The sequence below is a fragment of the Acomys minous genome (genome assembly GCF_964271855.1).
Source record: "Acomys minous genome assembly, chromosome: 12".
NCBI lineage: Eukaryota > Metazoa > Chordata > Mammalia > Rodentia > Muridae > Acomys > Acomys minous.
In genome coordinates this window covers 96,874,512-96,900,891 of record NC_140493.1, presented here as the reverse complement: position 1 = coordinate 96,900,891, position 26,380 = coordinate 96,874,512, and the positions used below count along the sequence as shown (strand labels likewise).

Sequence of the window (26,380 nt, the reverse complement as noted above, 5' to 3'; positions counted from 1 at the left end):
TTTGAAGCAAAACACAACAGGAAAGAGCAGATTTCTCAAAGGCCCCACACTGAATGAACACAATGTAACTCTCGGTTCCAAACATCAGATCAAAGCTGCCCAGTGGAGCAAATATTAAGAGCAGACTTACTTGGTTACTATAAAGAACAGAGGAAGTGAAGAACGGAGAGAGCAAAAGTCCCTGACTGTGTTCCTCTCCAAGCAGTCACCTAGGGCAAGCAGCGCCGAGTGCTGCCGCTGCCCTTGACGTAAACTGCAAGCTGCGAACACAAACTCGTTGCAAGGAAAACAGGACCGCTGCAGCGGACGCTTTTGTAACTCTAGAAGTCACACACACCTTGTCTTCCAATGGCTTGTCAAACCTAAGAAGTCTATGACTGTGACGATGGCGAAGGGACTGAAATTAGAGTCTGTATCAATGTAACCAAAACCCCGTGGAGCTCTGTGCCACCCCTGGAATCCAGGGATGAAGAGATAGATATGCCATATTGATATTTTAACTATTGCATTCCAGTAAAGGAGAATCAGTGTTTTAAAACAGTAAATACAAAGTTACTTCCATTAGTCTCATCCAAATAAAGACTACCCAAGCACTCTCCACCTAGGCCAATATGTGGGCATCCAGTCAATGAAGACCTCCCTAATACACAGTATTCCTGTCCTTTAAAAAAAAATCCCGTGTGGGCTCTAAAGCAAGACCTGAGAAGTGACTGGGGTACTCACCGTCTGCTCCAGAAGTCCCTGGAAACACCTCAGGCTGCCCTTCCTCCTGTAAAGATTTCTTGAAGCTCTCCAAGATAGACAGAATTTCTTTAATGTCATCTTTGCCCTCAGTGTTTTTGCAAATGTTATATGCGTCCTCTATTCCTATTTTGATGGCAAAAATATAAAGGCAGGGTTAGCATATCCAGCTAATCACATAGCAGCCTGATGGCACATGTGCACAGGTGCTTAGCGATATATATGTGTGTGTGTGTGTGTGTGTGTGTGTGTGTGTGTGTGTGTGTGTGTGTGTATGTGTGTGTGTGTGTGTGTTTAACAATGTCTTTCAATGGGACTTTGGTTGGCTAATTAGACTGCTGCATCTGGCCAGGGAATCCTCCTGTCTCCACTTCCTTACTGCTGGGATGACAAGCACGTGTTATCACTATTCCTGCACGCCATGTGTTGGTTTTACACGAGCACTGCAGAGAGTCCTACTGTTGAGCTATCTTTCCAGCCCCATAACAACCTGATTTGAAGGAAATGTATTTATTTTCCACGAAGCCTGCTCAATCTATTTTCTTTCTGCTTTGCTAAACAGGAAGTGCCATAAAATTTATAAGAGGTGTTGATGCTAAAGTTAGAAAACAAGATAAATTGAGACATTTCTATCTTAAGCATTCAACTCTCAAAGCTAAACAACAAACCAGCCAAGTGATGCCTGATGGTGCCAGAGCCCAGGGATGCAGCTCAGTGTTCAGGTGCTTGCCTGGCACATATAAAGCCATGCATTCCCTCTCCAGGACCACATACATGTGCTGTATACGAGCACCAGGGAGGTGGAGACAAGGAGGTGAGAAAGGTCGTCTGCTAAAAACAGCACACACAGAACACCGTAGGCAGAACACCTGCTGCACAAGAGTGAGAGCCAGCTTTGGATATCCGGCACCCTCATCCATGCCCAGCAAGCATGGTGACCCACCAGTGACCCCAGTCCATGAAAGACACACAGAATCCCCAGAGCAAAGAGGCTAAGCTAACTGGAGCCAATCAGTGAGCTCAGGTGAGAAACCCTGACTCCATATATAAGGCAGAGAGCACCTGGGAAAGATATCGGCACAGCCATATCTAACGGGACCAGCGGAAGTCATAAAGCCAGCAAACCTGCCTGGCAAATACCCAGCAAAGCTGGGCTGAATGACGCAATCGCTGTGGTGCAGTCTCCCCCTTTTGGTCTTGATCTTCATGTGTTGCATGTCTGGGGAGCTTTTAATATTGTTCTATTTGGAGCTATAAGATGGATGGGGAATTTCTTATGATTTGTTTATGCTATCTCCCAGGAGTACTGTTTCTAAGCTTCCCCAGCAAAGTCCTGAGCATGCTCCTCCCGCTTGTAGAGAGATATCCTTCTCTGGCCCCATTGAAGGGCTTCCTTTATGCCCTGGAGGTTGTAACTCAAATAAAGATGCCAGAGACCTTCTTAAGAGGCTTGGACTCCAAGACGCTCTTGGAGCATCTGCCCCGGTGCTTACTTAGGAGCAAGATAATCAGAACAAAGTGAACTTAAAAAGGTAAACAAGGTGCAGTGGGCTAGAAAAGTTGGCAGCAGATCAAATTTAAAGCTCCTTCCTTATACTGATGGACGAAGAACGGCGTGGCTAGATGGTACAAGAGGAGAGCATTTAGACACTTTTCCCAGGAAAGCTAGCGCAGACAGGACCACTCTGGTGTTGTATGACCAAGGAACAAAAGAACACCAAGATCAGACATACACATAAAATCTAGAAATATATAAAATATGAACATTGTATTATGCCAGAAACTGAATGTAACTGCAGCAGTTTTGGCCTGAAGATTTTTCTCAGGCCTAATGACAGCTATATTCTATTAAAAGCTGATGATACGCTGCTCAGGACATGGCAATCTACCCAGGCTAGCTTAGGTATTTCTTTCTGTCTAGTGCCCTTGAAGCCAAAAAATTCTGAAAAGTTAGGTTGTGGGATGGATGAGGGAAACTGACTGAGAGAGATAATTCTGTTCTGTCACCGTTTATCAATGATGAGTAAATTAACGATCAAGAGGGAGTTAAAACACATGTCTGGAGACAAAAATAATAAGATCTATGTTTTGGAACAAGACGAATCTGTCCCTGCTTGCTAAGTTCTGTATGAATAAAGAAGCACTCTGGCTGCCAGTCAGTCAGGAAGCAAGATTCCCCCGACCCATGCCTGGTTCACTCATCCCTCGGCCTACTCCTTATCTCCTCTGTGGGACCTGGCTATTGCCAGGGCTGCCCCCACCACAACCACCAGCACCCCCCCCCACCCCCACCCCCGGCAGACATCCAACATCAACCTCTGGCCTCTTGAATACAAAGATCCTTCCACACATAAGGGCCAGCATGCATACACATATGCATAACACCTACCAAAAATAAATGCACAGTAAGCCTATGGACATGAAGCTTTTATTTGCATTTTTTTCAAATTTTATACTTACTTTGGCACTCACTAAATATATCATCATTGGCTAGTTCTCTGATGATATCCTTAAGCTGTATCACATCACCTTTAGAACAAAAAGAAGAAACAGTTTTAATATTATGATTTAAAAGAAAAAAAAGATCCCTTGATGTTATAAAGCCAGAGTTGTAAAACACAAAAATAAAGAGAAAACCTGACAATTATCTTAGAAAAAGTGATACGCAAGTATATAACAAAAGCTGGGACTTTTAAAATATGTTCCTTCATTTTATCCACTCCATAGGTTATATTTGTGAATATATACACATATAAATACACATATGTACATATATAACAATTTATGAAAAAAGAAGCCATGAACTTGAAGGAGAGCAGGGAGAGATGTATGGGAAATTTTAGAGGGACAAAAAGGAAGGGAGAAATTAAAATACAGACTCAAAAATAAACAAAAAAATGGTAATTTTTTTTTAAAGTAGACTACACAACTATGAGGAGGAAGCCAGTAACAGCACTCCCCCACGGCCTCTGCATCAGCTCTGGTCTCCAGGTTCTTGCCCTGTTGAGTTCCCACCCTAACTGCTTTCAATTATGAACTGCTATACAGAAGTATGAGTGAACTAAACCTATCTCCTCAAAAATAAATAAGTATTCCTTCAATACAAATCTGTTATTTTAAAAAGTAAGAAAAGTAGTCTTTTTTTTTTCTGAAAGAGAGAAAAAGAAGGAGGAAAAGAATTAGGCTGGAGCTCCTTGGGCATTTAGGGTGAGTGACAACACTTCAGAAATATGGCACCTTTGTTGGTGTAAAGTAAAAAGAATCTTTACAATCTATTCTCTTTTGCCTCCTTGTAGGGCCCATTTCCTCCTGCTGGGCTGCCCTGTCCAGCCTTGATGTGATGTTGGCACAGCCTGGCCTTACTGTGTCGTCTTATGCTGTGTTTAGTTGGTGTCCCTGTGGGGCTGCGGGGGGGGGGGGGGGTGTAGGGGGAGGTCAAGGGAGGGGAAGGAGGGGATCTGCAGCTGGGGTGTAAGACAGGAGAGCAGAGGAAAAGAAAGTGAAGCAGCCACGCACCAGCAGAGCCATCCAGCGCCCTCTGTATCTCATCAGCTGTGAGGTGGATTCCTACTGCACTTAAATTCCGCTGAATGTCGGAAATGGCATTAAGATCGTTTCTGTCAATGTATGTATTGTAAAGTCTTTCCTTCTCTGTTGGGAGGAGAAAATGACTTGCAGTTAGAGAACCAAAGAACCAGAAGAGAATGTATTCAACCTGGAAAAAAAAAAGCACTCTACAGTTACCAACAAGCCTAACACTGAAACAGTGGCTGGCTTTCTCTAAATCACAAGTACAAAGAAGCCTCTCCCATACCCAGTGCTGTGCCGGAGGCTGTGGCCAGCACACCAAGGAGAGATAGAGACAGCCATCTGCTAAAGAAGAGGCAAAGTTACCATCTGTGGTAGACAACTATGCCATTTGAGACAGCTCCTTAAACCATAAGATTATAGGTTATGAGATAAATATAAACATTGTATTGCCAGGTCTGGAGAGAGAGTTAAATAGTTAAGAACTCTTCCAGAGGCCCCGGGTTCAATTCCCAGCACTCACATTGTGGCTTACAGGCATCTATAACTGCAGTTGCAGGGGATCTGATGCCCTCTTTTGGCTTCCAAAGGCATGACACAGCACATAATACACAGATACACATGCAGGGAAAACATCAATATACACAACACAAAATAACAAAAAGAATCATTTTTAAACTTCAAAACTGTATTCTTGTAGAAAAGGAGCAAAAGAAGATAAACACTGTAATTGCATCTATATTTTGAAACAAAACCAGCGAGACTTCTCATCTGTCCAAACCACTGAAGCATTTGGGATTTCATTTCTGCATTTAAATATTGAAAGGTTTGCAGTTTATTATTTTTTTGTTTTGCTTGTTGTTGTTGTTGTTGTTGTTGTTGTTGTTGGAGACAGGGTTTCTTTATGGAGCCCTTGCTGTCCTGGAACTCACTCTGTAGACCAGGCTGGCCTCGGCGTCAGACCTGCCTGCTGGGACTAAAGTTGTGCACCTGCACCACCACTGCTCGGCTATAGTTTATTCCTATCTATGACAAATCATATATACACTTCCCATAGCAACCTCCAACGACGCCAGCGCTGTGCAACTGGATAACAAATGTAATGAGGTCTATTCCTGGATACGCTGCACTATCATTTTGACCTTTTTACCTCTTCATGCCGTGGTATGGAATGATTTGATTATAAAGACTTTGCAGTTTAAAGATGTGGCGATGCTAGTACCTGGTAGGGTTAGGCTTTTAGCAGCTCTTCCCTTTCAGGGATTTCATGTTTAGTTTCCTATGTTAATTCATATCTATACCAAGCTTTTCTGTTGCAGGATATTTGATCCCATTGTGAACCCCTAGACTGTGACTGTAAAAAAAAAACCTCTTTCTAGTTGTGGAATGATTCTCTGTAACATACACCTTTAACCAAGAGCTTTCTGTTTACTGTAAACAGGTCCTTGCTGTCTGGCTCAGCCTTAGCACCCACTTTTAACCCAAGAGCTTTCTGTACACAGGATTTAATAAAGGCAACCCTAGTTCCAGAGGTCGAGCAAGAAACCAGCTGACAGGGATTACCCAGAAAGGAGGGGCATTGAGAGACGGGCATTTATGACAGCATGGAGGAGAAGAGGGAGCTTTGGGCTTTGGGCTTTTTCCTCTGGGATGAGAGCTGAGTAGAAACGTCAGCTGGGTGCCTTCCCAGCCTCTCTGAGACAGCAGGCTTTCACCCCAGTCTCTAGCTCCTGAGTCTTTATTGGTAAAATGGAATGATTGGGATTTTCATTCTTTGTAACAACCCTTGTCTGGCTCTGGAAGGAAGCTGTTGATATCTTTATTGAGACTGTATTAAACATGTAAATTCAGGGAAAGTAGCTGACACCTTATTGATCTTGAGATAGTCCTCTCCAGAAGGGAGATTTTTTTTCCCATTTTTTTCCAAGTAAAATATAATTTCGTGTTTTTTAGGGATGTTTTAGAAGTTTTGTTCTATGGGTTTTTTTTTTACATCTTAGGAAACAGACAATTTAAAAATGTGATTAAACATAATGAAAAATGCAGGTGTGGTGATGCTGGGATTATAGGTGTGCATCACCATCCCTACTGAAGCAGGGGGATTGCCTAGAGTTCAAGGACAGACTGAGCTACATGATGTGTACAAAGCCAGCCTGGACAATGGCAAGACCCTGTCTCAAAAGCAAAGTAATTATGGAATACTTTTGGCCTCAAAAAATGAGGACTTTTGTCATTTGCAATAATATGGATGAGCTTAGGGGACATTTTACTTTTTGAAATGTCAGGCCCAGAAGGACAATTACTGGATGACACCACCTGTGCAGAATCTAAAAACACTGTCATAGAAGCAGGGTAAGGTGATGGGTGTCAGGAGGAAGGACATGATGGTGGTCAAAAGGTAGACAGTTATAGTTAGACAAGAGTAAGTTCTGGAAGTTTACCACAGAGCAAAGCACTGTGATACCTGTGTGATATCTTTTTGTGATACCAAAGTGATACCTGCACACTGAGGGCATCCTAAAATAGCACAATGGAACTTTTATGGGTGATGTACCCATGTGCTGTTCATGGTAGCAGTTACACGGAACTACACTGTTAACAAAGTTGACATACTAGACTTCGATAATGTGAATTTATGAAAAACAGTACACAGTGGTTGATAACATAAACAACACTCTTAAAAGTCTAATCTACTAGATTTGTCCAACGATTTAAAATTATTTTCTGCCTATTCCTAATTTTCTAATCATTTCAGAAGTCAAATATGAATACTGAATAATCTCAGAGGATAGCATAATTGGAAAATTTCCTATAACCATCAACAAAACCATCTGCAATTTTAGGTTTACATCACATTTAGCAATGTTTGATTCATAATTCAAATAAAAATTACATATATCTTCCTTGTGCTATTTTGTCTCACATTGCATCTTACTTGTGCTGTATCTAGGTCTACAGTGTTTCACTCTGGAAACCAGTGTTTACCTTCCTGAACATGGGCATTAAATACATTCTAAGTAAAACTCACCTTCAGAGTTTAGAATTGCCAAAGTATCCAAAAACTTGGCCACAAAATCTTCAATAGGAACTTTGCCTTCTTCTGTAATGCAAGGGAAAATTTAGCTGAAGAAAATAATGTTTCTAAATACAGAGTGGAGAGTGAGATCTGATTCTCACGTGAACTCTGGTGCCCCTTTTCTGACCATGTCCCCTGGATGGGGAGGCCTGGTGGCACTCAGAAGAAGGATAGCAAGTTACCAAGAAGAGACTCAATAATCTTAGAGCATACATAGGGGGAAGAAGTCTCCCTCAATCACAGACATAGGGGAGGGGAGAAGGGGGGAAGTGGGAGGGAGGGAGGAATGGGAGGAAACAGGGGAAGGGCTAACAATCAAGATGTAATATGAATAAATTAATTTAAAAAAAAATTAAAATAACATCATTTTTTAAAACTATGACATAAATCTTATTTTTTTTCATTTACTTTCCACAACTTGACAAGAGAATTCTTTCTAGTGAAGAGAATATCTGGTCACTTCAGTAAATAACACTTTTAAGTAGCTCTACTAACTTGCACACCTGTGAAGTACAGACACTGCTATGGGACAGGGGGAGAGGCGATGCGCCAACATTAGCTATTCAGGGATGCTGAGGTTTAAGTAAAGTACTAGTGAACAGGATCCAGCGGCACACACGAAAGCGTGGTGCCCTTGCTAAATATACATTCATTAAGGGCAATAACCTTCGAGGAATAAAATTGGCTTTTAGAGGATAGAAAAAAAATCTTAAAAACTACAATGATCTGTCATCACAGGACACAAGCAGACATGTAGTATATCTATGGGATTAAATTTTCAAGGAAGGTTGTGGTTAGGGACAAAACTATCCAGAGAAGTCCTACAGGGCAGTCATAACGGGGAGACAATTTTTAAAGAAAAAAATTCTGCTTATGATAATAATTGTGGTAGGCTGAATAAAAATGGCCCCACAGGCCCATAAGGAGTGACACCATTAGGAGGTGTGGCCTTGTTGGGGGAGGTGTGTCACTAGGGGAGTGGGCTTTGAGGTCTCAGAAACTAAAGTGAGTGGATTTTCTGTGGCTTGCAGATCCAGGTGTGGAACTCTCGGTTCCTTCCCACCATGTCTGCCTGCTGCCTGCCATGAAGACACTGAACTACACCTCTGGACTGTAAGCCAAGAGTTGCTGCTGGTTATGGTGTCTCTTCACAGCGATGGAAACCCTAACTAAGTCAATAATAGACTGCCTAAATTTCATTTCGCTACATGATCTCCGAAGCCCCATACAAAGTAAAGGAAAGAACCTACAGTCTATGCCTAAAGCATATCGAAGATGTAGAACTCACATATTTTATTCGCATGTAACTGGGGAGATGAAAATCTAAGAGCAGTCAACCAGAAATCCCATATCAAAGTGAAACATGAGGTGTAACCTTAGAACACGAGGATGTAAGAGAAGGGTCCTTACAAAGCAGGGAGGAATACCCAACCGGAACCTATCCATAAGAAGAGAGTCCCCTGCGGAGAAGGGAACAGCTAGACCTAGGTCCAAGATCTGCAGGATCAGACCCCTAATCTCTGGAGAGCTGAAACATGAGGCTTTGGGTTTAAACCACCGGAACCAATGATGACAGTCTAGAAACGGTACTGCCTTTGGGTTAGAAGACAAACTCTGGAAGAGAATAGTGTCATATGGAGTTGGGGGGAAAAGAACTCAATTAAAAATGAAGACCCTACCAAATAGTAGCAAATGCCAGAAGAAAGATTCATCTCTCAAAAAAAAAAAAAGAGGATGCTATTTAGCCTGTAGTGTGCTATAGGAACTGCAGATGGGACCCTTGTTCGAAATACACCACTCAACATTATCCATTCTTCCATGAGATCATCTGTTAAAACTGGGCCAGAAAAGCCTAGTACAGACAATAATGAGCAGAAAAGAGGACCTAGCATTTATATCAAGTTACTATGAAAAGAAAGCAAAACAAATGTAAGACCTAGGCGGACAACTATGTTGGGAAAGTGCTTGCCTTGCAAGCACAAAGACCTGAGTTCGATTCCCAGAACTCGCATAAAGAAGTCACTCCCACTGGTGTGCATTTGGAATCCCAGTGCTGGTGAGGTTAAGACAGACCGATTCCTAAGACTCACTGGCTGACCAGTAGACACATCACTAAGTTCCAGGCCAGTGACTGATCCCAGTCTCAAAAGCAAGGTGGCCAGCTACACACATATGCACATATACACATATGAACATACATACAAGGAAAAAGTACTGAAAAAAGATAACTTAAAATCTAGAATTTTATGACTATAGAAAATAGTATACTCCTCATTTATATGGGTAAAAATAAAGACGCCGTGAGCCAGACACTCACCGATTCCTAATTAAAGGAAGTACTAAATCCTAACCTAACAAAAAATCAGAGATACATAAACTAATTAAAAGAGTAAATACATGAGTAAACTTAAATAAATATTCAAAATAATTGTTAATTGCTTAATTGAAAAATTGATTAACAAAAATAGTGCATAAATTGAGAATAAAGTTAAAATATCCTTGTACCATGTGAAAAATGGCAAAAGTAACTGAATTATTATTATAATACAGAGAAATATAATGGAATGTATTTCATTATAAAAAAAGTAAAATTCCCTAGGTAACAGAAAAGATAACTGCAATATTTTTAAATAAACAAGCAAAAATAAGACAAAAAAAAGGAGAGTAAGAAGTAGCTGGAATAAAAAGTATGTACTTAGTAAAATGATGTATTTAAGCCTAAATATATTAGCAATACCATGAAATGTAAGTTAGCTAAATATTAATTCAATGATATTAGTAATCACTCAATGGAGAGAAGAATAAATTTTCCCTACAGAAAAATTTTAAATATGATTTTTGTTTGTAGATGATATATATGTGTGTGTGTGTCATATATATACATATACATTTATATGACAACTACAAAATCAAATTTTTGGAAATTAAGAAATATACTTCTTTTTTTAAAAAAATATGCTTCTAAGCCTAAGAGGCAAAAGAGAGATAAAAGAAATTTTTAAATGGGCTAGAGAGATATCTCAGCACTTAAGAGCACTGGCTGCTCTTCTGGAGGTCCTGAGTTCAATTCCCAGCAACCACACGGAGGCTCACAACCATCTATAATGTGATCTAATGTCCTCTTCTGGCCTGCAGGTGTACATGCAGGCAGAGCAGTGTATCCATAATAATAAATAAATAAAAATTTATATTAAAAAAAGAAATTTAAAAACATTTAAAATTGAACAACAATGGAAACCCTGCATATCAAAACTTTGGACTATATTTAAACCAAGACATGAGGAGAGATATTCTAGGACATATGTTATAAAAGTTTTAACTCCTTTAAGATACTAAGCTAAATATTCATCAAAATATCATCAAATAAAGAAAACCAGAAATAAAAAAAAAGAACATGAATTTAAGAGATGAATCAATCAAGATAAAGCTCGATATTTTTTCAAAAGAAAAATAATATTGAAAACTCAGCAGAGACCAATAGAGGATATTTTTTAAGTTACACTCCAGAACCCTGGGAATGAAAATAAAGATATTATAGCGTGGCAGACAACCAAAAGATAAGCAGATATCAGCAATAATTTTATTCAACACAATTAAAAATGAAGATCAATGTGTAGATTCTTATAAAAAAAGAGTTTCCCAAAATTAAGAAAAGTGAATGTCTTTATCAGCTAAAGCCACTCCACATCAAACTCTCGGTGCTGGGCCTGAAGAGATGGCTCAGGGCTTGAGAGTGGCAGCTTACTCCCTCAGAGGACCAGAGCTGGAGTCCTAACACCCCACGTCAGGCAACACACAGCAGCCTGTGACTCCACCCCTGGTGAGCTGACACCTCTGGGCTCTACAGTCACCACCACCCCGTGTGCCACACACACAGAGCATGCACGCACATACTCTTACAATAAAACGTAAAAAGACCTCTTAGTACATGTCTTCATTTGTTAGCTCTCCTAAATATCTGAGGAAGAAAGTACAGAGGATATTCTCCAAATCACTTTAAGACCTTAACAAGACAACATTCATCTATATCTGTCATTAAAATAATGACGCTATCATGCACATTAGTTAAACATCTGGCTCTCTGAGCCACTGCAGCATGCAGCATCTCCCATCCTCTGCGAACTGCAGCACCGGGCTTGGTGCTCCAGGAACCTGGTCTGCTCTACAGAGAGAATCCTTGTTATCACAGCCTGTGACAGGCAGCTCACAGGATAATCTCACTCCATTATGCTCCATCTTGGCTTCCCCCAGGGAAGAGATGGACCCTGGAGTCCCTGTTTTATTTAGCTCCATGGTGCTCCACCTTGGCCTACCAGTAGGGTAGAGTGACCAGCCATCCCGCTGCGACCCTGGTGCTCCCACCAGCCATCCCGCTGTGACCCTGGTGCTCCCACCAGCCATCCCGCTGTGACCCTGCATCCCATGTGCTCCTGCATCCCGTGTGCTCCCACCAGCCATCCCGCTGTGACCCTGGTGCCCCCACCAGCCATCCCGCTGCGACCCTGGTGCTCCCACCAGCCATCCCGCTGTGACCCTGCATCCCGGTGCTCCACCCACACATCTCCGCCACCTGCAGGGAGTGGCCCATTTCAGCAAGACAGAAGGAGAGCATACAGACCACGCTCAGGAAGAGCTTTCAACACTTCGTTCAGCATGGCTACAGCGGTACGCAGGTCATCGTTCAGCAGTAGCTTCTTGAAGTCGGAGACATCGAGCAGATCCTCCTTGAGGACTTGGGGAGTGGTTACGAGTATCTGTGTGACTGCGGAAAGACAGCGGGAGAAACCATTTCAACAGCGGACACCGGGCACCACCCACCACTTGACTCAGGTTGCATAGAATAACACAGCTGTATATATGAAACTTGGAATATAGCCTTAAAACCAGGAGCGAACAGTTACTGAAACCTTAGTGCGAGACACTGCTCTAAGCACTTTCACTTTACCTATTTAATCTCACAATGATCTTTGAAGTGATCATCATTGTCCCCATTTTTCAGATGAAGAAACTGAGGCTAGAAGGATTAAGTGACGTGCTGAAGAGTACATTGGTAATTACATGTTGAGAACAAGACTCAAGCTCAGGCAACACAGCTCCAAAGCCAAAGCTTTTAACTACTGTACCTTTTCAGGCAGATGCATTGGGTAGTCACGCTACTCCCAGGGCCATTTAATCCTTCACATGTGGCTTCTGAGCCCACTATGAAGCATTGCAGATAACCTTTAAAGCAACACTACACAGCATCATGTATCGTAAGGTTACAATCAGTCTGTGTAGGTCTACCCAAGGGGGGTTCCGGGAAGATCTCAGCTGAAAAGGGAAGACCCCACCCTGAACGTGGGCTCCACCATCCCATGGGCTGGGGTCTAGAACTGAGTGAGAAGGAGAAGGCAAGCTGGGCACCAGCATCCATCTCTCTCTCTCTCTGCTTCTTGGCCGCAAGTGCGATGTGACCCGCTGCCACACACTCCTGCCGCCATGCCTGCCTCCCCACCGTGATGTGCTGTGCCCTCGGACTACTGTAAACCAAAATAGGCCCTTTCCTTGAGCTGACTTGTCTGGCATTTTGTCACACCATTAAGAAAGATCATGAATACACCAGACAGAGAGCCAAGGAGGGTAAAGGTAAAAGACACATATTTACAAGCACTCAGAGACTTAAAACTCCTAAGTCTCATGCTTCCTTTCTTCACGTCTCATTAGTTGACATTAGCAAAATATAGGATAAATCACAGCAAGGAAAAATACAGATTCTGTCAACAAGTTAGCTACAGAATCAAACTGAAAATAAGTCCTGAGGCAAGAGCTAGCTGATAGCAGGCATAGAAGGGGGCATTTCAAACCAGAGACCTGGAAAAAATAAGAGATCTGTAAGGAAACACACAAGTTTATAAAACAAGATAAGTTGAACATGGTAGAGAACACTTGCAGTTCCAGTACAGGGAAAGATGAGGCAGGTTATTTTAATAATCTTTAACTTGAAGATTAAAACCAATAAATTATGTATTTTAAAGGACAATGTTTCTGTCTACAAATCGCATATCAATTAAAAACACACATCTAGGAGCTAGAGACATGGCTCAGGGGTTGAGTGTGTACTGCTGCAGCAGAGCACCCAGGTTCAGTGTCCATTACACATGGTGAGGGACTCACAACCACCTGTAATTCCAGCTCCGGGGATCCAATATCTCTAACCTCCATGGACAGACACATGGCCATGCTTATGCACACACACACACACACACACACACACACACACACACACACACACACACTCATTCACAGGTACATAAGTACCTTAGTCTTTAGAAATACATATCTAATGTAAATTTCCATAGATTGTAAAGCAATTTTCTAGTCACTTTCCTGAACTAGAAGTATTCACGTACCTACAGAATCTTTAAAACTTGGAGTATTTTTCATTTCCATTAAGAAATCTTTTAAGTTCACCTCCATGTTATCTGGAAGGTCAAAATCAAATACGTTGTCATTAAAAACCTGGTATTAATCAGCACATGAAATTAAGATTCCAATTCGTAATAATTATATAAAACTCATTTTTGTTCACTTTTCTCAAATTACAGAAACTATTTCAATAGAATTTATAACACTTTTATAATTCATTCAGTTAATACTAAATGACATTTAGTTATATATATTTATATGTATTAGTTACTTTAATATTCACATAATTTTCTTTGTATCATTGATATGCCTATTATTAAAAGATGAAAAGAAAGAGAAGTTAACTTGTTCAAATGACAAAACTAGGAACTTCTAGAGGCTGTTATTTTAACAGACTCAGGAGTGGCAATGTTCATTACAATTATATACACACACTGATGAGTGGCGATGCTCACTATAAGTGTATACGCACACTGATGAGTGGCAGTGTTCACTATAAGTGTATACGCACACTGATGAGTGGCAGTGTTCATTATAAGTGTATACGCACACTGATGAGTGGCAGTGTTCACTATAAGTGTATACGCACACTGATGAGTGGCAGTGTTCACTATAAGTGTATACGCACACTGATGAGTGGCGATGCTCACTATAAGTGTATACGCACACTGATGAGTGGCAGTGTTCACTATAAGTGTATACGCACACTGATGAGTGGCAGTGTTCATTATAAGTGTATACGCACACTGATGAGTGGCGGTGTTCACTATAAGTGTATACGCACACTGATGAGTGGCGGTGTTCATTATAAGTGTATACGCACACTGATGAGTGGCGGTGTTCACTATAAGTGTATACGCACACTGATGAGTGGCGGTGTTCACTATAAGTGTATACGCACACTGATGAGTGGCGATGTTCACTATAAGTGTATACGCACACTGACGAGTGGCGGTGTTCACTATAAGTGTATACGCACACTGACGAGTGGCGGTGTTCACTATAAGTGTATACGCACACTGACGAGTGGCGGTGTTCACTATAAGTGTATACGCACACTGACGAGTGGCGGTGTTCACTATAAGTGTATACGCACACTGACGAGTGGCGGTGTTCACTATAAGTGTATACGCACACTGACGAGTGGCGGTGTTCACTATAAGTGTATACGCACACTGATGAGTAGCGATGTTCACTATAAGTGTATACGCACACTGATGAGTGGCGATGTTCACTATAAGTGTATACACACACTGATGAGTGGCGATGTTCACTATAAGTGTATACACACACTGATGAGTGGCGATGTTCACTATAAGTGTATACGCACTGATACAGTCACAGAAATCCTGAAAGAGTCTGAAGGATAATGAAACTACAATGTGGGTAACACAGAAACCATCCCAATATAATCCCAGTAGATGACATAAAATGTACGAGGTCTTGAAGGAAATAAAGGCTAACAAGGAACTATGATATAGATTGGTTAGCAGTGAATAGCAACACTACAGCCATCATGGAGATAAAATTAAGACCAAGAGATGACTAGGTAGTTTATCTAAATGTTCATGCAGACTCATACAAAGACCCGACTCTATGCTAAAATGGGAGTTAGAGTGTATACCAACCAAACTGGGATGTGTAAATGGTATCTTTCAGCCAGTAAAAGCAAGATATTTAGGGGTTTGAGGGAGAGTCTCAGAAGTAAGGATGCTCCCTGCTCCTCCAAAGGGCCCAAGTTCATTCCCAGCACCCATGCTCAGTAGTTTGCAACCACCTTGACTGCAGCTCTAGAGGCTCTGGCGCCCTCTTCAGGCCTCATCAGGTACCTGCACACTCATAGTACACACACAGACACACATGCATATACATAAGTAAAAATAAAAATAAATCCTTAAAATAAAAAGGAAGGTGTATGTTCACTCACTCAGTATAAAAAAGGCCTAAAGCACCGAATCTGACAAAAAGTGGGGAGGAACTTCCTCTGAGGACCTGGATGTCCACTCTGAATCTTATGTTGGTTTGGAAACTAAATTTATATCATTAGGGTAAGGCAAAATCAAAGATCCAACTTTAGTGTCCAGCACCCATGTCCAACAGCTAACAGCCTCCTTAACTCCAGCTCCAGGAGGTCTAATGCCCTCTCCCAGCTTCCTCAGATAACCCACACATACGACATACATTCACACAGACATACACACATACACCTAAGTAAAAATAAACCTCAAAAAATAACATTGGAAGATATATCCTCAGTATAAATAAGGAGACCTAAAAAAAATAGAAAAGAAAGGAAAAAAAAGAAAGAAAGAAAGAAAGAAAGAAAGAAAAGGAGACCTAAATCACCAAATCAGATAAAAAAATTGATCCAGATTTTTTAAAAAATCTATATAAATAAAAAATAAATCAATAACTAAATTGTGTGAGGAGGTACTTCCAAACCTAGAACTCATAGGGTTCCCACAGGTGGAAAAAAAGAGTGATATTACCAAAATAAAAGATAAACTAAAAACCAATGAAACTTAGCATCTTCTAGAAGATTGCCAGATAACTGGTCCACTTGGAAACAATTACTCAAACAAACTGATTATACTTTTACAATGCATTTGATTTGATTTGATTTTTTAAAATGTGGCAAGCACTGTAAAAGAACAGGTAAAGCCGGGCCTCCTCTAAAGATTGCATATCTAGACGGAGTGCTTTCTGCACCATGTGGCTCTTCCCCACTCAGGCTTGTAGGTTGTGAATGGTAACTGTCCATTATAGCCGGATGAGTATGAGCACTTAGCTGTGTCAATAAATATGTGAATCAGAAGGTCTGGCTCTCGCTAATACCCACCTAAGCTTCCAATAGCACGGCTCTGTTTCTCATTTTAACCCTATACAGGTTACATTTTTTTCCCCAGGAGGAGGAAAAAAATGAAAGCACTCTTAAAGCAAACAAACAAAAGCCTTAACAGCTCACCAGTGATATCACAATGTCTAAGAGCGTCGTTAAAGTCCTCTTCAGATAAACTAATGCCCAAATGCTTCAAGGCGTGCTTCAAGTCAGACACAGTGATCTTGTCATCAACATGTGACAAGATGTCAGCAGCTTCTTTGATCTCTACAAAGATAAATATGAAGAATGTACTGTTATAAATGATACATAAAGGGCTGAGCTCAGTGGCACATCTTTAATCTCAGCACTCAGGAGGCAGAGGCAGGTGGACTGCTGTGAGTTAGAGGCCAGCCTGGTCTACAGAGAGTCTCCCAGGACAGCCAAAGCCACACAGTAAAGGACCTGTCTCAAAAACAAAACAAACAAAAACCACACAAATCATTTTGTTCAAAGCCTACTATGGGCAAAGCCATGTGTCAAATATTTACCTGTACAAAACTCTAGCAGAAGAAATATTTCCTATTGATACTGATGACCTCCTTTTTTCAAACAATAAGTTTAAGTTTCATGGTGAACAGAGGTGACAAGTGTTCTAGCTTGCTCTCTCCCACTGTGATAAATCACTGACCCCTTTCCTTTGTGGCTTACACTCCTTCATTAAAGGGAGTCAAGACAGGGGCCTGGACCCCATTTGATAGAACTTAATTGCAAGTTTATCAGTAATTAATCTTCCCTCTTAAGTAGGTTTTTTTGTCCATATCCTCTATAACCAAAATGGCAGTCCTATTGATCTCACACAACTTAAAATATATTTTAAAGCGCTAGTGTTTTTTTTTACCTATACCATTTCTCTTTTAACCTCAAACCGAAGTTGTGTGCACTGACATACTCTGAAGTAACACAAAGTGATTCAAGTCTTCATGAAAGTCACTTGGACGAAAGCACAATCTACGTCATTTCCAGCAACAGCCACTTTACAGCTACTGAAAAGCAACGTTGAAAAACCAACTCCTCTTATCAAAGAATTTTCTGCAGATTCCTTAATGAGAAAGACAGACGCTGTCATCTCTGTAAACATAATTAAAATCTCTGACATGACTGGTGCTATGAGAAAAGCATACACAAGAGCAGTCTCAGGTTGACCCTCTCACTTCGTTAATGAGCGATAAACTTGGAACAAGCCTCAATGAACTGGAACGACATTTGAGCCAAGCTGCCAGGGTCGGGGAGAGTGAGTTGATCCAACAGAAAATATATACAAAGTAAACAGTGTGTGCGAAAAACGTGGAACCAAAGACAAATTGAAGCAATTTAAATTATGGTATGGCTACAGAATAAACACACATGCAAGCATGATCAACCATGAGGTCAAAGACATAAAGCAGATCATTCATTCAATGAACATTAAAAATTATGACTTATCATAAAAGACCCAAAACAATATCTGGCATACTAAATTTAGTTCACTATAAACATTAGTTATTCATAAAAGTAAGATAGGAGCCAAGATTTCACTGCATTCTAGAGCTGCAGTTGCCCCTAGGTCAATGGCACTTCCAGGCAAATAAAAGACAGTAACACTAATCAAATAAATAAGGCCATTTATATCGAACAAGTACTGTGAAACAGAAATGAACTAACAAGAGCACGTGACAAAGGGAACTGTTTTAAGCTATCGGATGAGGAAGCGGTGTCTCCAAGGAAGCAAGTTCACCAGCAAACAAGGTGAGAAAAACAGTTTGGGGAAGGCTATTCCAAGAAACGGAATATAGAAATGTTTAAGAGTATAAAGAAAGCACAGAATTTGTGGTGGAACAGAGGGAACCAGTGCGGCTAAAGTAGTACAGACTGACAAAAAATGGTTCGACATAATGCTACAGAATATGGAATTATTCTGGAAAACAGTTTGGAGTTTTCTCAAAAGACTGAAGGCAAAACAGCTATGTGACCCTAATTTACCTCTCCCTCACAGATGCCCAAAGACCTCTAAGTCCTACCACAGAAATATTGGCTTGTTCACAGCACAATGTGGTTGTGATATACAGTGGAAGATGTGGTGTTTATATACTGTGGAACTCTATTCAGCAATCAAAAAAAAATAGACTCATGACATTTTCAGGAAAATGGATGGAACAATAAAATATGTAAAGAGAAGAAACTCAGACACAGAGAAAGACAAATACCACATTTTCTCCCACAATCAGACAAGATACATTAGAAAGACATCAGCATTCAACAACAATCTACAAAAATTTCTGCTATATAAACTACACATACACACACATGCATACATACACACACACACACTTAAAAAGTTCATACTCACCACTTACTGTTGGTAATTTCATGTTTAAAGATAAAATTTCTTTTCTAAGATCTGAAAATATAGAATGAGACAAGGAAATGAAGTAGTGTTTTGACCTTACCTGCTTTGGCGGGAAGCAAGGGGCTAACCTACGCTGTTCTCCTGGTGACATTAAGCAAGGCGATAACCTACGCTGTTCTCCTGGTGACATTAAATTACGATGACCACTCCCTTGTGAGGCAACCATACTCCCATTCTTCACCTTTGCGGTCTCCTTCACCAGCTCCTCAAACACAGCAGTACCTAATATAAAAGGTGCCTCTGCTCTCTAAGCATCTATTCAAGGAAGTATTTAGTTATTACTTGGATTTACTCTCTCTCGCCCTCCGTCCTTCCCTTCCTTTCTCGCCCTCTCTTTTCCTTCCTCTCTCGTCTACCTAGCTGCTGCTGCTGCTGATCCTGCGGCTTTTCTTGTGAATCACTTGTGGTCATCTCATTTATCCCACACCCTTCCTACAGAGAGGGAAGCTGAAACAAAGATCCACTTGGGGGGCAGATGATAGAAAAGAAGTCTCTCTGTTTTCTTTATTTTTAGTTTATATGTGTGGGTGTGTTTGCTGGCATGTGTGCCTGTGGACACATAGAGGACAGAAGAGGGCATCAGATCCCTTGGAACTGGAGGGACACTTGTGAGCTGTCATGTGGTTACTGGGAATTGAACCCAGGTCCCCAAGAACAGCCAGGGCTTGATCTACTACGCCATCTCCCCAACCCCACTCTATTTGTATAAATGGGTCTCACTGCATTTGAAGAATGCTTTAGAATAATTTACAGAGTTTTTTTTTTTTAACAGAAGGAGGTTAGAACACAGATAAATCTTACTTAATTATTTGTCTAGGTATGATGAACTAGCCTTACTATAAATACTTCCAAGACGGCAGGACTGGACAATTTTGTAGATCAGACTTCTGAATCTCGGCACTATTACCATTTGGGTCACGTGGGTACCTGACCGCAGCGGTGCCACCACTTGTACCACAGGGTGAGGATGCTTAGCCCACGGTTCTTGCCTCACCCTCTACAACTAAGCCCTTCCTCAGTGGATCTAGCAATAAAACTGCCATGGGCTGCCAAACATACCCTCAGTGTTGTGGCAGGGTGAGGCAAAGCCTGTGGAGGTTGAATGTCTCTACCCACTGAGCAATGTCACTAGCCATCTATTTTAACTATACTTTTTTTTTTTTTTTGCTAAAATTCCATTGAAAACTGCCTTGTCTGGCCTCAGTGAGAAAAGATGTGCTTAGTCCTGCTGTGACTTGAGGTGCCAGAGTGGGTTGGTGCCCCTTAGGGGCACACACATACATACGTATGTAAAATAAAAATAAATATATCTTTTAAAAATTTTTAGTCTCTGTGAATGTATAGTCCAAAATCTAATCTATACTAAATAGTGTTCCAATGTTTTCATGCCATTATTTAGGAATTAAATATTAAAAATTAACCGGTATCTGGTAAAATAGCTTGAAATCCTTGAATAAATATTTAGGAAATGGGCTGTAGAAATGGCTCTGATGCTCTTGCAGGAGATTGCTGGAAGTCAGTCTGGTGCTATGTACTCAAACACTAAATACTGCGCCCCACCCCACCCCCAAGATCTGGTTTCAGTCCAGAGGAGCACATTCTCACATGCACCAAGCAATGTTGTGTAAATCTTGCTTCCCAATGTAAAGTTGGTTAATAAAAATAGCGAGAAGCCTGTAACTGGGCAGAAGAAAAGCAGGTAGAGCTCAGATTCCTGAGCTTAAGGTCAGATGAGGACTAAGAGACAGGAGAGGCGGCAGGAGAAGAAGCTAGAGAGGGAAGTCACTGTGGGGCAGTGTGGGCCATGAGGGCTGGCCTGATGGACAGAAGCAGCCCAGGCAGGAACAATTGCGGCCAGTAACTTTGAGTATGTAGTGGGGGAACAGCAAAACAGCTTAGTGGGTTTACACTGCCCAGCTCTCCTGCTTTAAGGCTTATTATAAATCTAAAAGGTCTCTGTGTCTTTTATTTGGAAATCAAACAGTCTGAAGTGGGGGTTAGAAAACCCAAATGGATATTTAGGAGCAAGGGGCATAGCAAACACCCCCAAAACAATTATTGTTTTTAACTATTAGAACTATTAACTATTAAAATATTAAACTAATATTCCAGGGGGATCCAATGCTACTGATCTCCTCCAACATTTGCACTCAAGTACACATACCCATACATAGATACATAATTAAAATTTATCTTTAGGGAAAATTAGAAAAAGCAGTAATGTTAACCATTAGAACTAAAGCCCATGGATAAACACCTTTAATCTACAAGAGGTAAAATAAATGGTAATTACGAGCTGCTGGCTGTCAGCTTAGTCAACTCACCTTCATTTTCCAGCCCCTCCAGATGTCTGTCTTTATCAGACTGATAGCTTCCTCTCATGGTGTCCAGCATATCGATGACCTCTTTCAGCGCTACGGTACAGAACACGTGCCATACATGAGTTCAACATGTCATTCAGTCTCTGGATCTAAACTTTTGAGCAGAGTGAGAAGATCGATAACCTCTTCTAGATCTGCACTTCACCGACCACATGTGGCCACGTGAGAAGAGCAGTGTCTCTCCGCTCTGATCGCCTTCTTCATGCCAACCATCTTCTACCTGCATCCTTCGATCATTGTAGGTAAACCAACCTCCCAGTTTTATTTTGTTTTGTTTTGTTTCAGTCTCACCATGTAGTTCGGACTGGGCTTACACTTGCAATCCTTGTTTATGTTTTAAACTGCCTGGTAAAGCCTAGGATTTGCATGTAAAGGTATATTTCTTTTTTCTATTAATAGTTCCTTCCATCCTCCAGCGTCCTCTGAACCCAAGATCTTCTCTTTCTGCCTTCCTTCCCTACATGCCTTGCTCCTGCCAGCTAACTTCACCAATCACTGCAGACCATTCTAATTGATTCATGCTTAGGAAGCCTACAGCCAGTTAAGAGGAAAGAGACAGACTGACATTAAAAAAAAAGAAATAGCTCCTACATCTAAAATATACAACTATAAAGGCTTCCCTAGTAATTCATTGAGTGAAAGAGATAATAAATAATTAAAATTTCACATAAAAGTAACTATGTTTAATAGGTTGTTTTTTCTCTAGCCATTACCCTATTCCTGCAAGTAATTTGATTTTGATTTTTAGACCAATATATAAGAGTTTTCAAAACTTGGCTTTTAATGGACAAAGGGACTGTTAGGTCCTCTACTGCAGACCTCACTCTCTAAATCAATCAATGAATACTAGAAGTGTAAGGCATGGGGCAGCAGTGAAGCTGCAACACCGTAGCCTAAGCAACTCTTAGCTCAATGGGGAAACCGAGGCACAACTGGAAATATTTAGAAAACTACGTGGGCTGAGGAAGAGATGGGGGTCCAACCAGTGGAGTTGTGTGAGCCCCCAGGAGTCAACCATGAGGACTCCACCTGGATGACCATATCAATCTGAATCAGCTCCCAAGACCCCACCTCGAATCACCACACTCAGGTGAGCTTTTTCCCTCTTCGCACACATTTGGCAGGAGTTTTAGAGGGGAAAAACCATAACAAATATTGGAGAGACTAAACATTAAATACATGCTTAACCAAATGGCCTCAGAGAGGCCCCGAGTGTTGCCTTTGTAACAGTTTTACCATAAAGCTCTTACCAGTGAAGTTAGAAAATTTTGAAGTGTCTCTCAATGCTTCTATACAGTCTTTAACATTCACCATGCTGTCTTCTACAAGGAAAAAAAAAAGTGAAAAATAAGAATTCCTAGACAAGGTAATTTACAAAAATTAGTATCAAGATAAATGTTTCTTAAAAATAAAATTTTTAAACACTATTTACAAGGTACATTTGGACTCATTGCCAACCTTTATTTCTTACCACAGCCCTACAAGGCTGTGGCCTGAAATGCAGTGAAAGTACAAAGAGAGGCCTGCAACTTCACTTGGCCCAAAGCGGCAAAGCAGCATTTCTATTCAGTCTGAATTCTCAAGCCACTCCTCACTGAAAGAACCACAGTGCCTGTGAGCAGAAGGATTTTAACAAGCGCGCTCCCCAAAACCTCAGGCTTGCTTCTTAAACGTATTCTTTAAACAGCAAAAGAGATCTTTAAATGGAAAGCTCCTTTTTAAAGATAATATCTTCAGAAACATAACCAAACATCTCTAGACATGAACACACATAAAAAGACAAAAAGACAAAATAGCAAAGCAAACCAACATACTTCCTAAAGCCCAAGAACAGTCCAAATGCTCACCAGAAACAATGTCTGATTGAAGGATTTTCTCCACTTCGTCTTTAAATAATGTAATCCCAAGATCCTGCAGGAAATCCTCCAACTGCTTCCTGGCTACCTTCTCACCATCGAGGGAACTGAGAGCTGACGCGATATTCTGCAGCTCTAGAAATAGATAAGAAGATATTTGATCACTGAACTGATCTCAGGTTTCAAAAACAGACTAGCAAAGGCTTTTGTCTGTGTGATTCATGGTTGACTATTAAGTTGTGGGTTCAGGGTCTCAAGACAGTTCAGCAGGTGATGGTAGTGTTTTCTGCATTCACTGAGGCAGAGTCTCCACTGAAATCAGAATCCACCTAGGCAGCCTGCCCTGAGTGTCCCAGGTTTCTGCCTTCTAAGAGTTAGCGTTACGGGCAGCTGCCATGCCTACCTGGCATTTATGTGGGCTCTAAGGATCCAGGCTGAGAGTCTCAGGCTTGCCTGGCAGCACGGTGGCCTCGGAGTCATCGCCCCACCCCACTTAGGACCGTATTTACCTCTTAGCCTTAAGGCGTCGTGCATATCCTTTACCACTCTTGAAAATTCTTCAAGTTGTACTTTGTCACCTTTTGTGAGAAAAACATGTTAATAGAAGTCAGAGCCAATGGAGCGATCTATAAGAATGGAATCATTTGGTATATGCTGAAGAATCACAGTGTTTAGTAACAGGTTGATTTATGGAATGAATGAAAAGACTATAGAATTTAAAATGAGGTCTCAACTTCCATCAGTTAAGAGAAACCATGTGATCCATAGTCATGTAAAATGTAGCTAGAGCCCTAAATAAAAATGAGAGATAGATCTCAACCTTAGTTTAGGCTTTGCCTGAGGAAGAAAATTCTGTGGCAAACTGAAAGGCTCTTTGACCATAAAATCTGACAATCTCTGACACCTCTTTATTTGGGCAAGAGCAGGCAACCACCAGATTACATGTCAAGAGACAAACATGGAGACAGAAGCAATTTTGTTTCCTAACTGCCATCAGGGAAGCTTCGTCCAGAGCTTCAGATGTTGTTAGCTAGAAGAAAGCATGGCCGCCAGCAAGGCGCATCCCCATGCAGGGCAAGCTACAAAAATGACGTCTTGCCTTTTATCCTGCATATGTTTTAAGCTAGCGTTTGACTTCCTAGGAACTCCATAATAGAATCACATTCCTATACTGCAGTACTGTTTCCTGTTTCTTATAGAAATACCCAGAATCCTACCTAACAACAAAGACTTTGCCACTAAGTCTGTCAACTATTTTGGCTAATGTAATAATAAAATGTTACCATAAAATTTGAACAGATATTTGGGGAGGTTTTTTGGTTTTGATTTTTTTGATTTTTTTTGTTTTTTGTTTTTTGTTTTTTTTAAGACAGGGTCTTATGGGGCTGGAGAGATAGCTCAGCAGTTAAGAGCACTGACTGCTCTTTCAGAGGTCCTGAGTTCAATCCCAGCAACCACATGGTGGCTCACAACCACTTATATGTGATCTCATGCCATCTTCTGGTGTGCAGGCAAAGAACACTGTACATATAATAAATAAATAAATCTTTTTTTAAAAGAAGACAGGTTCTTGCTAAGTAGTACATGCTGGCTTGAACTCACTATGTAGCCCAGGCTGGCCTTTTTAATCTTCTTACTTCAACCACTCAAATATGCTGGGATGACATGCACAGGCTATGGCACTCCCTGCCTCAAGCAGATCTCAGATTTCACAATCTCTCCGTCTGTTCTCACTGGTAACATACTATATACAACTTGAAAGTATTAAAATAAAAATAGATACGGATGATTTATGTACAACAGCCAAACAATATAAACTTCTTCATAGTTCCTAAGTCCATGTATTATCATTCCAACTGTTAGACACGCCACCTCACTGAGATCTGACTCTGTAGGAGGCACAGAGGTCCTTGTGCTCACACATAAGCACTAGGGGAGCCCGGAATGTTAGCTCACAGGGCTGTTCCCTCAGGGGAAGCAATGCAATACCTGTTATCCGCCCAGAATACTGGAGCAGCGATGCTTTCTAGCCTGATGACCTTCGCACTATCAGTGTGGCTAGACACTTTCCTGCCACTGAACTCTCTCCTAGACACTAATGGTAAACTTGTTTCCCTCGGTCAACCTATAGAGCCTATCTTTATGGACTTTGCAAACAGTATTGATGTAGTCCTGTCTGATCTGTATTTTGCTTACTTTCTTCCTTAAGGAGATTTGTGTCTGCCTTGTTGTGCACACAGGATTGAGCTAATTATCACCTGAAAAGTTTTCCCCAAATTGCACTGTGTTTAAAAATGCCTAGAATAAAACCACTTGGGGGGTCAGACTCCCAAAACTGAAACAACACTGGCTACTGAGCCATGCTGAGCTGAGCGTGTTCCTGCCTCCTGCACACTGTCACTCTGCTGGCCATGAAGGTTCTAGAGAAAAAGTAGACAAATAAGACTGCACTAAAAAGGGGGAGTTGTCGGAACAATGACAGCCAGAGTGAGCAAGAGACAGACAGACAGACACACCACACTCGGAGGCAGGGAGCTAGCAACCACTCATCCATGATTGAGAGAAAATTTTCAAATCATATATTGGATAAGAAGTCTACTATCCAAAATATATAACGCACTCAAGATACTTAATAACAAGAAAACATGTGTTGAATGGGGGAAAGTCCTGAATAGATATTGTCCCCCTAGCAAATACACAGGTAGCTCACAGATGAGTAAAAAAAAAAAAAATATTCTAAGCATGAGAAAGACACAAATTGGAACTCACAGTGAGATCCCACTTTATATCTATTTGGCTGATTAGCACTGAAAACAGACGCCAAAGTTTTATCCTTGGATACCTCTTAATTTGATATTTGAAGTACCCACCATCAACTGTTGTTAAGTTCACTGCGTCTAAGAATTCGTCCTTTTTTAGATGACTATTCTGATTGGACAGCCTGTCCCATAGAGAAGAAATATCCATCTGGTCCTTGCTGAGATTGTTCAGCAGCTCAATAGTTTCCGGCAACACTGCACCATGGTGAAGACACAAGGTTTATAACATATTTATCCAAGATATTAACACAGCTAAGTGTATTTGAAATTGTTAACAGTTAGGATTTGGGGGTTAAGATAAACATCA

The 26,380-nt window shown here is 41.0% G+C and overlaps 1 protein-coding gene across 1 annotated transcript in view; it reads right to left on the bottom strand.

Moving 5' to 3' along the window:
- Positions 1–26,380, bottom strand: part of EFCAB3 (EF-hand calcium binding domain 3) — a 354,012-nt gene that overhangs the window by 288,237 nt on the left and 39,395 nt on the right. Inside the window, exons 16-28 of the mRNA XM_084748227.1 lie at positions 26,125–26,268; positions 23,764–23,832; positions 23,246–23,389; positions 22,649–22,720; positions 21,342–21,431; positions 18,958–19,008; positions 16,716–16,856; positions 13,735–13,806; positions 11,964–12,107; positions 7,298–7,369; positions 4,258–4,392; positions 3,202–3,270; positions 724–867 (exon numbers count right to left, since the gene is read on the bottom strand). Of these exons, the coding sequence (XP_084604353.1) occupies positions 724–867; positions 3,202–3,270; positions 4,258–4,392; positions 7,298–7,369; positions 11,964–12,107; positions 13,735–13,806; positions 16,716–16,856; positions 18,958–19,008; positions 21,342–21,431; positions 22,649–22,720; positions 23,246–23,389; positions 23,764–23,832; positions 26,125–26,268 (1,347 nt within the window). The remainder of the gene's footprint in view (positions 1–723; positions 868–3,201; positions 3,271–4,257; positions 4,393–7,297; positions 7,370–11,963; positions 12,108–13,734; positions 13,807–16,715; positions 16,857–18,957; positions 19,009–21,341; positions 21,432–22,648; positions 22,721–23,245; positions 23,390–23,763; positions 23,833–26,124; positions 26,269–26,380) is intronic.